This window comes from Myotis yumanensis, unplaced genomic scaffold (assembly GCF_028538775.1).
Source record: "Myotis yumanensis isolate MYYU_CA2020_CCGP unplaced genomic scaffold, mMyoYum1.0.hap1 SCAF_1, whole genome shotgun sequence".
In the NCBI taxonomy this organism is placed as follows: domain Eukaryota; kingdom Metazoa; phylum Chordata; class Mammalia; order Chiroptera; family Vespertilionidae; genus Myotis; species Myotis yumanensis.
In genome coordinates, this window is record NW_027223752.1 from 65,463,709 (window position 1) to 65,480,125 (window position 16,417).

Consider the following 16,417-nt stretch of genomic DNA (forward strand, 5'->3'; position numbering starts at 1 on the left):
GAGATGGATTTCATTTACATGCAGGAGTCACAGGACTAGTTAGAGAAGAGACTTCCTTGCCTCCTGGAGGAAAAGTAGCCCTCTGGTTATCCAAGAGGCTTATTGGGTGACTCAGTGACAACCTTGTTGAGTGTTAGTTGAGCATCCAGTGTGTACAACACAGCTCTAAGATCCATGGAGTTAACAAAAGTTGGAATCAACTCCTGTGCTTGAAAATAGGGAAGGAGGTGTGAAATACCTGTTTCCATGCTCCCTTATCAACGCGGATTCATGAATCCAGCTGTCGATAGCTTCAGGATACATCATATCGTTCCATGGATTTTGTGAACATACGAAGTACTATACACAGTTGTCTTTCTGAAGGATGCTTGAGAATTATATTTTCTCCACATTTCCATCTCTGCGTGCCTTCGAGGATGTTATGGACTCAGTTATTAGGAACTCATACCAGAAAGCAAAACTTCCCTTGCTAAAACCTCCTTTTTGGAAAATGCACATCCACATTAGCACAGATAAAGGACACTGGTGAACTAAACATCTGTTTCTCTTGTCTGGATTTCAAAGTGCTCTGTAGTCTTTCTCCTTCCTTGTCAACATTTATAGTGATTCTGAGTACCAGGCTATTCCCAAGAGTGAAGTGTCCATCTTCCCACACCACTTTCTCTTTGGATTACAGATGTGAATGAATGTGAAACTCCAGGAATCTGTGGTCCAGGGACATGTTACAACACCGTTGGCAACTACACCTGCATTTGCCCTCCAGACTACATGCAAGTGAATGGGGGCAATAATTGCATGGGTAAGTCCAAGCTTTTGTTAATAGTGCATGGTTGGTCCTCATCTGCAAAGAGAAAAAGAGCTTACAGGTCCAGCAATTAGTCCTTATGTTATTTGCTCCTTTCACTGTCTTTGTGAGAACCACCTCCCCTTTAAACCATGAGCTTGGCCTTTTCTCACCACCACCTCGTGTGGGTGGTTGGGAGTTTTCTTTAAACTGTAATGTTGGAAAATCCCAAACAATGGTTTAATAGTACTTCTTTTGTTTGACTTTGGGTGTATCTTTATACAATTATATTTACAGCACTGACCGGCAGTATTAAAACATCATGAGTCGGAAATGAGAAAATTACTGCCAAATAGCAGTGGAGAGTTGTTACTAGGAGACGGGGTGGAGAGTCATGTAAAGTTTATTAATGCTACAGCTGCATAATGACCTAGTTTTGTGGCACCAAGTATCAGGGACTATATTTCTCAGTTGTTGTTTTTCTTATGGCACTATAGGTAGATGGAAAGTTGTGTACAAACAGGCTTTGCTCTTATCAAAGTCCGTTCAAAAGAAGCTCACTGCTTAAATATCCCCTTAGAAATCCCCATGGCATCGCCAATCCCTTCCTTCTTCCTTTTTTCTAGATATGAGAAGGAGTTTGTGCTACAGAAACTATTATGCTGACAACCAGACCTGTGACGGAGAACTGTTGTTCAATATGACCAAGAAGATGTGCTGCTGTTCCTACAATATTGGCCGAGCCTGGAATAAGCCCTGTGAACAGTGTCCCATCCCCAGCACAGGTGAGTTTTAGCTTCACCATCACCAAAACTACAGGTAAATCAATTCCTCATAGATTGATGGGGAAATGAGTCTCAGCCAGGGAAGGGATGGGTGCATCGTTAATCTTCATTAGAACAAAATGAGCTCACAAAGGCAAATATTTAAATTTGCAGTTGATCCTGGTCCTTCCAGCTGAAAATTTAAGTTACAGAATATGCTTTCTAATTTTTATATTAGTTCATTTACCAGACTTACAGACTCAGCATATCACAGATATACATACTGTTATCAGTCTAACTAAGGGACTGGAAACATCATGCAAAGCAATATGACAAATAAGCAAACCATATTCCCATTATTTTAACTTATTTATAACTAGTCCTGTTCCAAAATAGAATTTAAGGCAGCCCACAAAGAATCAAATGTAAAACAAGATGGCCTAAGGCAAATGGCAAACAAGGGCAAGAAACTTGGAGCAAGTTAGCGAGGCTAATCCACAGAATTCCAGCCAGGAATTTCCAAACACTCGCCAGAGATGAGCAGTAACTTTGGCTCCAAACTTCCCAGCAGCTCACATGAAAAAGGGAGACATGAGCAAGTCTAAGAATCTCAATGACCATGGAGCAAACTCAGCACTAAAGGGAAGCTCAACTCTTTTTGATATTGAGACCTGAGAGAAATTCCTTTTTCTATCCTCATAGAGAAAGATCTATATAATGTTACCTGTTTTGTAAAAAGGATAATTTATATCCTTGGAGCAAATGTACTGAGAACTTTGGTGCGCTGTTATTATAGCATATGCTAGATGATATATTTCATGTATGCCATGATGACATCACTTACTAATGTGATGATTTAGATTGAGTGAACTATTGTGTATCCTATAGAACCTACTCCATTCTCCAGTGACCCGTAATACAGCAAATCTATGTCTAGTGCTACCTGACAACACATGAAACATTTTATTTGAGTAAAATATACCATTGCATCCATTGTTTACTGCAGAAATAATGTAGTATCTGTCACTTAGAATTGTAAATTACCTTACTCGGCAAGATAACGCCAAACCAGGTTTGATAAACTACATATAGCCCCTGGGCAAAATCTAACCCACCACCTATCTGTGTATGGACCACAAGCTAAGAATGAATTTTACATTTTTAAATGGCTGAAAAAAATTGTTAATTTTTTAAATCACCAAAAATAATTTTTTTAATCCTCGCCCAAGGATGTGGGTGTGTTTTTTATTATTATCAATTTGAGAGAGAAGAAGAAGGGGGATGAGAAGGAGGAGGGGGAGGAGAAGGAGGAGGAGGAGGAGGAGGAGGTGGAGGAGGAGGAGGAGGAGGAGGAGGAGGAGGAAGGGAGGGAGGGGGAGAGAGAGAGAGGGAGAGAGAAAGAAACATCGATTAGTTACCTCCTATAAATGTTCCAACTGGGGATTGAAGCCACAACCTAGGTATGTGCCCTGACAGGGAATTGAACCTGCGACCTTCTGAAGCATGGAATGATGCTCTAACTAACCGAGCCACCCTGCCAGGGAAGAACAGACTTTTTAAAATAATATTTCATGACCTGAAAATGATATGAACTTCAAATTTTGGTGTCTATAAATAAAATTTTGTTAGAACACAGCCACAGTAATTTCTTTACATTGTCTATGGCTGCTTTAATGAGATAGTTGAGACTGCACAGCCTGAAAAACCTAAAATATTTACTCTTTACCCCTTTAAGAAAAAAAATTGCTGACCCTTTGTCTGATTGTCTTTGATGATACATACCTTTCAAAAAAATACCTGTGGGTTACACTCACTTGGTGTGTGTATTCACATATAAAAGTATATGTGTATATGTCTCTATATATTTGTTTTTAATTATTTTGGAAAATAAATTTATTTTTATAAAATGTTCTATTATAAAATTTACACAAAAATATTTTTAAATTAGATTTTTCAAAGCTATATAGAAGTTCTAGTATTTTTTTTTTATCTTAATGGATATTTGTATATTCCCTTGGAGACCCCTGATAAAGATTATCATTTGCTTTCAGAACTGTCTGTCTGAGGTTTAGGCATCTGCATACTCTTACTAAAATGTAAGATGTCTTCTTCATATTGAATATTGACCAAATCCAATCATGGTTTTTCATTACCTATACAATCTACACACATTTGAGGAGTCCCTGAAATTTACCTGGATGACCAGTGTCTGTTGGCATGACACTTATTGGAAGTGGACACTCATAGAGTAAGACATAAATCACTACAAGAAGAACATGCTACATTTACTTCTAGAAACTGTTGACTAATTTTCAGTGGGTTTGACCAATAAGGCAATGGCCACCTTGAACTTAAATTTATATCATGCCGTAATAGTTACAGTCATGATCTGGAATGACAAAATATCAGTTAGAAGGGACAGCAGATGACATTTAGTTCATTCTTTATTATCAACTTTGCTGAATTCAGGCATGAGAGAAAGATAGAGGGTCAGGAGAGAGAGAAAAAGCAAGAGTGCAGCACCAAAAGAAATCCAGCTCCAAAAATTGAAGTAATGGTATAAGTTGGTGGTTTGGCAGGAATTAGTGATTAATAGACCTGATGTCAAGAACTTGGCTAGACTTACTATGGTCTTCCCCAATCTACTGAGGAAATGGCTTTTGTAGGCATTCCCCTTAATGCAGAGCGGAAAGAGACACTCCTGCCAGTCCTTGGGTTCAGAGGTGAACAATACCCTTATAAAAGCCCAAATCCCTACAGGCAAGTTCATACAAATGAGTGTCAGATGGTGGGAAGACCACTGCTTGTCCCTCATGGTGTCAACATGAGGTCACTTCCTGCAACATTCATCTTAAGGGCAAGATTATAATATCTGTAGGAATTTCAAATTTATTTTTTATTTTAAATACTTCAAAATATAGATAAATATGTTTCCAGAATGTTTACAAAGTAAATTCTTTCAGCCCAATCATTGCTCTTTACTGACCCCTGTTCCTATGCCCCTCACCCCACCTTTGTCTAATCACTGCAGACGAATTTGCTACACTCTGTGGAAGTCAAAGGCCAGGCTTCGTCATTGACATTTACACCGGCTTACCTGTTGGTGAGTTATGATGCCATTGTTGGAACTTTCTGCTTTTGCCTTTGTGTTAAGAACAGGGTTACACGTTATTTTCTCAATTTGCTTTTTTTTTTTCTTAGAAGGAAAATTCATTAAACAGTGTCATTTCAATTTATTGAAACACTGATTCTTAGTTTGAAACGAACTGTGCAAACACCCCGGGTAGCTCCACCTAATTGGCAGCAGCATTTGTTGCTCATGATTAAGGGGACTGGAAGGCTTTTCACAAAATTACAATCAAGCTTAGTTAAACCAACCCTAAGCATCAACAAAGAGAGAGATTCTGGGAGCAGGGCCAGTTGACGTTTGATTTGACTGTAATTCCCAATCCTGCCTTCTGACTAAGACATGTGTTTAATATGACCTTTCATACCAATCCTCACGTGTGGGTTGTTCACCTAAATTCCTTCTTGTGGATCAATTTTGTCTTTCATGGAATCTCCCCAGGTTATCTGCTTTGGGAATTTCAGATATGAAATTTAAAAAAAAAAAATCCTTCCAATCTGGTAACTGAAGCAGAGACCATTATAGTGCTAGAGATGCTTGTGCAAGAGTCAGAAGTATTGCACAGCGGTCAGCCAACGAGGCAATGCTGCTGTGGTTTAAAACCAAATAACATAAAAGTAGAAAGCTATTGCAGTCTCAGAGCTTCTCCCCTGTGTGATTTATATGCATCCTTAGATGCCCCTCCTCAGTCTGAGCGATCGAGTGGAGTAGCAAACATCACCACTTGCTTTGTTCCACCTTATTCCTAATAAGTAAGCTGAAATCCACATCAGCCTTTCCAATGACCGTGTTTAAGAAAACAAGGGTCTGGTCCAGCAATCAGCCCGGCTCCCTTAGTGCCAAATCCATATGGCTCCACAGTCTAGTCAACGTCCAAAGAAACTTCATGGTTTGGAAAAGGAAACTGCTAAATGACACTGGCATAAAACACCTGGCCCCAGCTGCTTTGCTTTTCCCCTTCCCAAAACAGATCTTTTCATCTCCCTAGAATCTCTGATCCGAAGATAAGTGGTCTTTAGTAGTGATGAGTCTCCATGGTAGGACCAGGAGTGCACCCAGAAAGGCCTTCCCTGTAAGGCTGGCAGTAGTCAGACTTGAAACAGCATTAGCACCACCCACTAGTCGAGCTGGAAAGGTCCCAGACAGCATCTAGTCCAAATGCCTTGCTTTGCAGTATAGGGGACAGAGTCCCAGAGAAGGGAAGGGACTAGGCCGAGGTCACCTAGCTAATTAATAACAGAGCTAGGACCAGAACCCAGTCCTGACTCACAGCTTGCTTTGACTCTAGCTCTTGAAAACTGGAAATGTGATAGTGAGCAGTAAGTATACTTACTGTACCAAATTCCACCATGACAAAATATTTAGATGACTGGGAAACTTTGTTTTATTTAAGCTTTATACTCTTCTTCTGAAAGGCCCTAAGATTGTTGGCATATAGAGCCCATTCGTATGGGGTTAAAACTATAGCAAGTTTATTAATCTTGTCTTAAAATATAAACTTTTCCATGTTGAAGTTCAAATGAAATCCAGACAGGAAAAGAAAATATAAATTTTTATTATATCCTTTGGCTGTTTTATGCCGAACAATGGCTAGAAATTTGACCCAGTCTATTATTGTTAAACATGATAATATATCACTTATATTTAAAACAAATAAATATGCTATTTCATGTTTTAACCCATCCTATTGTTGGATAGGGTTGTTGTTTTTTGTTTGATGATCAGACACAGCTGTAGTCTTATTTGCATAAGCTTTTAACAACATGAATGATAAATGTGTGAAAAATCTAAAAACATAATTACCTGTATTCAAAATAGCAATAAAACTTTTGAAATTTTTAAAAAGATCCATTTGCCTTCACACAAAATCAAGCCCTTTAGAAAATAGTCTAAAATAAATGGATAGCCTGTCAAATTTCTCCTTTAAAACAGGCTGGTTTCAGAGGTGAGTCTTCTGAAATTATAGCATCTTTTGTTGGCTCCACTTACGTCTATGGCCAACTTCTTACAACTTAGGCAAAACGCCTTGCAGAGCCTCCGGACTACACTAGTAAATGAAAGGATCTCAACAACAGTCATAGAAACCTGGAGATTTGGAAAGACGTGTGATGTAGGTAGACCAAAGCTTTATATCCCCTCCCAGCTTCTGGAGTGTTTCGTGAAACTACCAAGGGGCTGATGGAGGGGCCCTGAGAATAACAAGTGCTTTGATAAAGGTTTTCTGAAATTTGTATGACTGTGATGTGAAAAAATACAAGGGAGGCAGGACAGCTGGTTAGAGGATCCCTGGTATCAAATCGGACTCTGCTTCTTATTGGCTGTGTGGTCTTTGGCAAGTTCCATCCCCTGACTTGGCCTCAGTTCCATCACCCACATAGAGACCACCTCGTAGGGAGACTGATGATTCAGTGAGTAAATCCAGGTTGACTGCATGACAAACTTGGTATATAGACATTATTAACATTATTATCCTAGAGGGAACTGAATGAATGGGAGATCGGAGCAGGTTAGACAGAGAGTGGACCAACCAGGCTGGTGGAGAGTGACCTGCCTACAAGGTTCCCTCACCAACTGGCCAGCCTGTGTCCTGTTCAAATGCTCACCAACTCCACTTCCAAATACTGGTTCTTAGTTTAACAAATTTTAATTGACACTTAATATTTGTCAGACAGCATGCTAGGGGCCTGTAACAGTGGTGTAGCAGCTAGGCCCAGCCATGGGCTTAGGAAGCCACAGTCTATTCCAAATTCTGACAATCCTTCCTTAGTGCTGACTCCATCTTCGCCATCAGCTGGGGCCCAGAGTACCCCCAGACCTGACCAAAAACATAGTGAAAGAGGAGGGGCACTGAGGTTGAATTTGAAACGCCAGAATTGGCTTTGACCTTAGGCTCCTCCTCTTTTCTTTACCAGCTCCCCTTTCCCATTCTAGCCAAACATTGCCACACACGTTGGGTAGAGAGGCTGTCTACTCTCAGCAGTCACTTTTTCCTTCTCCTCTGCCCAGTGTCCAGGGGATGCAAAGATGGCTTCCAGCTGGACAGTGTGGATGTTCTGAAACAACATAAAAAAGACAGACACTAAATCCAGATAGATACATGATTGTCTGGAAAGTGGTTTAGTTATTTCAGTTTGCCATTCATTGATGTTCCCTCCCCCTTCCATCAACCGCAGCACCCCAACATACACCCACACACATGTACACACATGCACATGGCCGCACACGTGCGTACGCACTTTCTCTTCTTTGGTTTTAGACTTTCGTTGAACATCGAGTGACTTTCCCTCCCGATCGAGCCTGCCCAGGGGCCATGTTCTGTGCTGTCACTCATGCCTGGCTGCTCTGTTTCTAGATATTGATGAATGCCGGGAGATCCCGGGGGTCTGTGAAAATGGAGTGTGCATCAACATGGTTGGCAGCTTCCGATGTGAATGCCCAGTGGGCTTCTTCTATAATGACAAGCTGCTGGTTTGTGAAGGTAAGTGATGATGTCACTCTGTCGTGTCCAGAAGTGAGCTAACTGGTGAGCTACTTACCCACACACTTGGCCAATTTCACAACATCGGAATTTCATAAATTCGTCAAGCTCTAGCACAGAGAAGGGCACCGTGGGGAGCAGCATGAAACCTCATGCAAAAAACATTCACTAACTCCCAGTGGAAAAAGCAGGACGTACGTTCCCCAGCCCCCTCCCCCTACACACACAATGTATTAGATTTCCCAGCTGATATGAAAGAGCCTTGAGTTCCTGGGTGTGTCCGATAGATTGCTTTTGTTTCTCATTGCTCGAAAGTGAGCGTGAGTGGTGGGCAGTCATCTTGAATTGAATCTCAAAATCAGCGTTCTCTTCCAAATGGAGCCTTTGCTACTCCCAAGTGAAAACAAGGCTAATGCAAATATTCCAAATGCATGAGAGAATTCCAAATGACAGGAACGGCAAATTCAATTTTATAGGAAGAATGTTGGCATGCATGAAAATGGTACTTTTTTCATTTTCAAATGACCTTCCCTTGCCATGTGTATGTGCTGTGATTCTGCACATTCCTTGCAGCACTTCATCTTTTTCCTACGTCTGGGGAAGATAGTGTCCCTTTACATTTTAGTAAAAGGGACAACGTTACTGGTTATTAAATATACCGTGTGCCCTGGGATAGCTGGAATAAGTTTCTATTTAATATGTAAACTTGGAGCCCCTAGCAGCGTTTTTGTTCATGTTAGAAAGTGTTAGTATCCCTTAGAGCATGGATTAGAGCACATATGTCAACATTTTAATGTTAAAAAAATACTTTTCTCCTAAACTGGGGACAATTATAGACCATGTTATAGCTCTAAGCACATGTTTGTTACTTTATCCTCACCCGGCTTTTAGTTACTACGGCCAAGTCGGCACATGGCCTTTCCTCTGCCTGCTGGGTGAGAGAGTGGGAGTGGGGTGATAGCCACTCAGAGCCTTGCTAAGGAGATAGTCATTTCAGACCTGGGCCGGCCCTGTATTTGGAGGCAATCCAGGAACAGGTGTCTGAGGGGGAGGCGTGATGCTGGGGAGAGAGGAAGCCCACCGCGGATGATCATACAGTGCTAGGGTTGACCTTCTTCAAAACTACAGTCTTCTCCCCTCCATACAGGCCTCAGATGGCTGCCGCCTCCTTGTGGCATCTCCCCTCTGCTTTCATTCAGAGATCCCTTAGATGGTTCCTTTATCCAGATGCCTCTTTCCTATTCATATTTGCTGAAACAGCAGCCCTTGGCCAGAACCCGCAGGGAAGGACACCCATGACCACCAAGTCAACCTAGAGGTTGATACCCACATGAGATCAGAAACCCACAGCTGTGCCAGTGTGTAAGCCACTTAGCTGTCAGGGCAGCATTCAGTGGATATTGAGATTACGAAGTGCTCCAACTTTTGGGTTCCCTTTCATAGGATATCCATCTGCAGGGTGAGTGTTTAATCCAGGGTCAGCCGCTTCCCAGCACGATCCTAGCTCTCAGAATCAGAAAATGAAGGTTGATTTAGTACATGCCTCAGCAACGCTGAAGTTGGAATGAATTCCAGAAGTGATTTAGAGGGAGCTACTATGCATCTGCTCTTCCCAAGTATGCACACAATCAGATGTTAGGGGTCTAATGCACCACAGAAATGCTTGTCTGTGACACCGTTTGGCTTCTCCAAGGATACAATTCTCCAAGGATACAAGCTACCCTCGGTGTTTCTGAACACCCTTACTAAGAGCAGTGCACACATGGTGGGTGAGGTGGTGCTGGCAAACAGACTTCTGCTCCTGTATCTACTGCACAAAGAAGCATCCCCACCGGCCTCCCCCCTTCCCCCTTCCTCCCCCCCCCCCCGCCACCGCCCCCCCCCCCCCCCACACACACACACAGGACAGAAACTCCCACTGACAGCAGTCCTGACATTTTCCCGCCACAAAGCACAGGCCTGAGAGGCACCGTTTGATGTATTTGCCGCCCCCTTGTGGGAACTTCAGCTGAGCCTACTCTGTGTGAAACCGCAGTGCTAGGGCTGAGGGCTGACTCCCACCTGCGGTACAGGCTCTTCCTTTAGTGGTCTTAGGCCTGAATTAGATTATTTCATTGGAGCAGGGGCAGGGAACACGTATTTTGCCGCATGGAATAGACGGGAATGTGCAGTAACTTTTGCGATGCCATGAATTTGAACTACATTTTAATTCCATTTACTACATAATTTGAAGTACATAATTACATGTAAGTGACTTTAAACTGTTTAAATATATCTATATCTATACATCTATATGCAAACAACCCCCTGAGCATAGTCAAAGCTTTGAATTACACAACATCCATTTTATTCTTTTCTTTGATAATGTGAATTGGGTTGTTTGCAGTAGTTTTATGTGCAACATGTTCAGCTTCCTTGGCTTGACTGCCATGTGGCAGTAATTTGAGCAGCAGCCTCTGCAGCCCTGCCCTCCAAGTGCATCTGTGGACCAGGAGCACCAGCTTCTCCCGGGAGCTTATGGGAAATGCAGACTCCCAGGCCACCCCCAGACATGCTGGTCAGAATCTGCCTTTCCAGATTCCATGCAATTCATATGTACCCTGAGGTTTGAGATGTTCTGCCCGCCAGATCTTCAGACAAGAGAAACCAGATTGAATCATAAAACCCTGGGGCTTTAAGCAAATACAAGATTCCCTGGGGTCATTGTCTGGACTCACATAAAGTCCTGACTGTAGCAGTTGAGTTTCATGTCTTTTTAAAAAGACATGAGTAACATTAGAGTCCACATGTGTCCTAAATCAAATACTAACATTTATGAAAAATACTAGTAAGGTGGGAAAATTAGAAAATCGTTTTCAGTCCTCCATTGTCTGTTTCATAAAACTGATCAAAATGAGAAAATATAAATTTGTTTTGTGTGCGAGGCTTCCTTGACTGGGTACCAGATTCCGTTCTCCTCCTAATTAACTTCTCTTCTGCCTGCAGATATCGATGAGTGTCAGAACGGCCCGGTGTGCCAGCGCAATGCCGAGTGCATTAACACTGCCGGCAGTTACCGCTGCGAGTGCAAGCCCGGCTACCGCTTCACTTCCACGGGGCAGTGCAACGGTAAGTGTGCCCCGTTAGCTGGACGTGCCTTCCCAGGGGGTTGTCTCCATTTATGTATATATAGAAATATTTTTATTTCAGAGAGGAAGGGAGAGGGAGAGATAGAAACAGCAATGATGAGAGAAAATCATTGATTGGTTGCCTCCTGCATGCCCCACACTGGGGTTCTAACCCACAACCCAGGGAATTGAACTGTGACCACTGAGCCACGCTGGCCAGGAGATTATCTTCATTTAGACTGCTGAGTTCTAGCAACTAAACCGGAAAAGGCAAAACTGTTGCAATGTCTAAACACTTACCTTTTTTCCCCTCGTTATAGATGAGATGTTTTCAAAACAATAAATAAATCATGTACATGCATAGATTTCATATTTACCCATCTGCTACCCTGCCACAAACAGCCACACCCAAAATACATACACATAGACACACACACACACACACACACACACACACACACACACACACACTTCCCTAACCAGTATTCAGGGCCAAATACTTATCTTTTTAATTCCACATAATCCCCCTTGGAGAGTTGAGGTTGTCACCATCTCAGCCACACTCCCCAAATCTAGACAGCGAAGCTCTCCTGAGCTGCACATTAACCTGCAAAAAATGAACAAAAAAGAACCCAGTATATCTCTTCCTCCTAAACATTGTACAGATGTAAGATCACTCACTGAGGGCAGCAAACATTAACAGCCTTTTATTAGCTGTGAGTCACCTATAGTAAAATGAGAAACTATCTCCCAGAGGTTAGTTTTTTGGTTGTTCACTTGTATCAGGGATGTGGTAGAAGTACGGAGAATGAGTGTGTTGCCAACTTAAATTGATGGTAAAGGTATTAAAGTATCTGATGGTACCTTGTAGACAGTGGTATCAAATTAAACCACTGGTATTTCAGCCCAGAAGCAAAATAATACTTCATAATGATTTTCAGATAAGTTTTAGAGTAATTATAAATCATTATATATTTAGCAAAAAGGCCAGGGAGAGTGTGCTATTTTGCTTATGGTTCATTTCACAGGGAGTTGCCTGGATATTTTATGCATTTGTGAATGAAACAACACAAGGGAACATGGTCAGATTCCCCTTGGATTTCCTTGCCCACCAGTGAGTAAGTGGTAGGAAGTACACGGCTCTCAGGGTATTTTGCATTGTTTCATGAGAGCTCGGTGGGAAGAGGGTGTAATAGCAGAACAGAAACTCAATTTGAGAATCAAGACTTGCTTTGTTGAGTTTAGAGGAGCATGTGCAAGTGTTTAACATTTTGTCAACAGAGCTGTTGTTATCCATGTATTTTTTAAAAATGACAGGAAAAGTGAGGACGTCTCTGATATGAGCCACAATGCCCTTGTGAAACTTGGCATTGAGACCACTTCCCTGCATTTTGCTCTTAATTTATATTTCTTTGAAACTGAATGAAATAATTCCAATCCAAATAAAGAGTTGCTGATAATATAGAATGTGCCCTTTCACACCATTTCGCGCTCAGGCAAGAAGTTCTTTATACATTAAGATAGCATGTCCAGCCAGGCCTGCTGGGCTCAAGCCCTGTCATGTTTTCTCATAGAGTTGACATAAATAAAACTCTCCAGGCATTAACCAACCATGAGGGCTGTGAGAGTGTTGTTTGTAGCCAAAGCTCTATTTCCCTCCTTCATTGAAATCCTCAGAAGAAAGGGAATGTACATACATTTTGGAATTATTCAGTCTTCAGGGTTGAAGACTTCATTCTGGTAATGACTTCATATACATCTTACTTTAAAAATATTTTTAATGTCTTTCAATGCTGTCCTATATATGGAATTTTTTAGGCATAATGCAAAATCCTGCTCTTTTCCTGTGTTTCAAATGAAAAGAACTAAAATTTTCTTTCCATCATGAGATTTTCATTTGAATTCATCAGTACAGTACATAATTTCAAAGCAAAATCATAGCTGGTGGCCATAGTGCCCACATAGTTGCTGAGAGATCTGAGAGAATAATTAGTTACCTAAGACCAGGATGCTGGCGGGACTTAAGGAGTCGTATAGTTACACAAATGTAGCCCCCTTCTGCAATCTCTCCCCCAGCTAAAGACAAGAGGCAGGTTCTTCCCAACCACTGTCTCATGGTCTCTCCTCTTTCCACTGACTATGTGAGTTTTTCTCCCCCAAATACCACGTTTAAACCTCTTATCTCAACCTCAGACATAATCTCCTGGGAGTTCGCATCCTGATGCTTGAGAAACCTTGTTTTCTAGTCTCAAAACAAAGTGAACTGCACCATTAAGTTCTATAGGATTGTAACTTTCCATTTCACCAGTAGACTCTCAAAGTACTCTATGTTTCATTTTTTTAAATCATCATGAGATAGGCAAGGTAGGGAAGAAAATTCCTGATTGGGGAGCCATTTCTAAGAAGACCCTTAATGTTCTATATTTCCTGGGGACTCCAGAGATAAGACAGACCTAGTCCCCTGCACACTTCCAGGTCTGGCACTACCTTGAGGGCACTCAAGGTTTGGGTCAACTATGGTAGGCCCAAAGACACACCCTCAAATCAGCTTCCTTCCCAGAGCTTGGCAATGGAAATCAGTTTCCTCTGTCTATCCCAGAGAACAGTTTGCTCATTTTAAATCCATTTTCTCCAGTGGGAAGAATCATACATAATTTGTTAACTAGCATTTCTGCATAGGCTAGTGGTAGCTCCTGAGCTGCTCTATACCAATTTCCTCTCTTAATGAAATATTCAACCCTACTTTTAAACAGTATGGTGATTGATCACAACTCTACATGTTCTGTGTATTGGAAGGAAGTGCTTGTAAAAATGGCAGCAGGAGCCCATGTAATGGAGGGGATACCATCTCTTCTGGGCACCACTGCTCTGTGTGGTGGAAAGTGCCCATTCCCAGCTGCTGTCTGCTCAGGAGGCAGGGCAGAAAAGGAGCAAGTGTGGATTATTTGGCTGAGAGCAAGGTGCTGCTGTGCCCCACAGCATCTACACCCAAGGGGGCGGTCTGCTTTTTGCTTTCTTCTGTGATAATGGGAAAATCAGGATGAATCGGTGCTCTTAAAATTATATTTGACCTAAACATGTCCTAGAAGCTTTAAAAAATTAAATTAGAGACATAAGTAAGCATGTAATTATGTCACATGTGGATTTGTGCAGTCAATTCTGCCCTGCAGATGATGAGATTTCAGGAGAGCAACCAAGACTCAGTTGATGAAAAATACAGCTTAGAGCTTAAAGACTGAGCAAGATGACAGAGCTTTCCTTTGAATGAAATGTGAATAAAAAGAAAGAAATATCATTAGGATTGTCAAGTGTTGAAAAGAGCCATGTGTAGACATGAAGACTTGGTTAAAATGGAACTAAAGGTTATAGGAATAAGACAAAACAATGAGGTGAAACTTGAACAAGGGACAAGGCAGGTTGTCCATCATGAAAACCTATCCTAGCAAAGGGATTTGTTTGACTTTGGTATAAATTTCCAAAGGAAGCTGTGAAGGGTCAAATGATTTGAGGCCCCAATTCTTGACTAGACAAAATACTTCAATTAATTCCACAGCCTGTGATGATGTTTTAGGAAAATAATCAAATGAGTTATCTCCCAGCTTGGATTCTTCTTCCCCATTCTACTTTTAAGTTCTCTCATCTTTCAGAACATTTTTTTGAATATTGCCTTTGTTTTCTTTTTTTTTCATGTATTATTAACATACTCTGAATGTGCCCAATAAGTGGAAATAAGTTTTAACCAGTATTGAGGCAAAAAGAAACATAATGCCTGTGCCTGTTTTACTGTCTAAGTTTATAAATCAACCATGGAAGCAATACCTAGAAGTAAGTTATTCAATTTGATTTTGAAGTTTCTATGTAAGATGCTAAAGATGCCTTTTACCTACAGATCGCAATGAATGTCAAGAAATCCCCAACATATGCAGCCATGGACAGTGTATTGACACAGTCGGAAGCTTTTATTGCCTTTGTCACACTGGTTTTAAAACAAATGCTGATCAGACCATGTGTTTGGGTGAGTATGTGATTATTATTTCATTCTTCCTTCATATCCTATTGAAAAATTCATTTGCATCTGAATATATATAATAGTCAATACTAAACTTTTCAGCAGTTGTCTTGCTATTTATAAAATAAAAGCACAAGCAGGTGTGTGGCATTAACATCCTTTGGTATTGAATCTCTGGCCATCTGAACATCATAAACTTCTCCCTTGATATTCATTTGGCTGTTTGTTAGTTTAAAAAACTTCTGACTAAGGTATAAATTTAGAAAGATATTTAGATAAAAATTACCTCTTATTAATGTTAATAGCCTGTTATTATTCTTTTATAATATTTATGGGGGTTTGGCTGATTGGAACAGAGTGCAACTTTTGAGTGTTTGAATATGAACATTCTTTAAGATGAGTTTATAGTTTTTACCAGATCCTCAAAAACAAATTTACAGATGCTACAAAGGCATAAAAAGTAAAGAAACCTTTTCTGAGGAGAAAAGAGCTCAAGATTTTAAATCTCTTCCCAGGTATTAGTACTGAATCAGGATCTTGATTTAGAATAAACTTCAAATATGTAATCATTTTCTCTCTTTATCTCCTTTCTTTATCTACTTTAAAGCAACATCCATTAGGTCTTGTGGGGACTTCATGAACATGAATCAGTTTCACAGCTGGAAAAAAAACAATCAATATAGTAATGTTTAAAGTGCTTGCCTTTGGCTATGATTGAAGTCACCTGTTAGGAAACATTCTCATAGAGTTTTGTCTTCTTCAGAGCAGATACGTTTTAAATGAAAGGAGTATAACCAGCCCTGCTCATCACTGGGGAGCTAACCTCTGCATATTAATGGGACCCTGCCCAGATTCCTTTCTGTCTCTTTCATCTGAATTATCTGTAACCCGCTACCAAAGAACCTACCCTACCAAAGCCCGGCTAAACACTAATCACTCTCAGCAGAAGCTCTTGCTTGCTGGCAGGGTGACTTACCTGGATGCCATCTGCAAACACACACACACACACTCGTTGGAGTCACCCTGGAGTCAGCAATAGCTTCTTGCTTTAGGATCACAGATTATGTATCTTCATGTGCAAAATTGGAAAGGACAGGAAACCCTAATCCTGACACCACACTTTGCCAACCTGAGGTGTTGCCTCTCAG

General features: G+C 41.1%; 1 protein-coding gene across 1 annotated transcript in view; it reads left to right on the forward strand.

The window, feature by feature from the left end:
- Positions 1-16,417, forward strand: part of FBN1 (fibrillin 1) — a 230,076-nt gene that overhangs the window by 177,530 nt on the left and 36,129 nt on the right. Inside the window, exons 41-46 of the mRNA XM_070423353.1 lie at positions 677-799; positions 1,411-1,569; positions 4,580-4,651; positions 8,028-8,153; positions 11,139-11,261; positions 15,150-15,275. Of these exons, the coding sequence (XP_070279454.1) occupies positions 677-799; positions 1,411-1,569; positions 4,580-4,651; positions 8,028-8,153; positions 11,139-11,261; positions 15,150-15,275 (729 nt within the window). The remainder of the gene's footprint in view (positions 1-676; positions 800-1,410; positions 1,570-4,579; positions 4,652-8,027; positions 8,154-11,138; positions 11,262-15,149; positions 15,276-16,417) is intronic.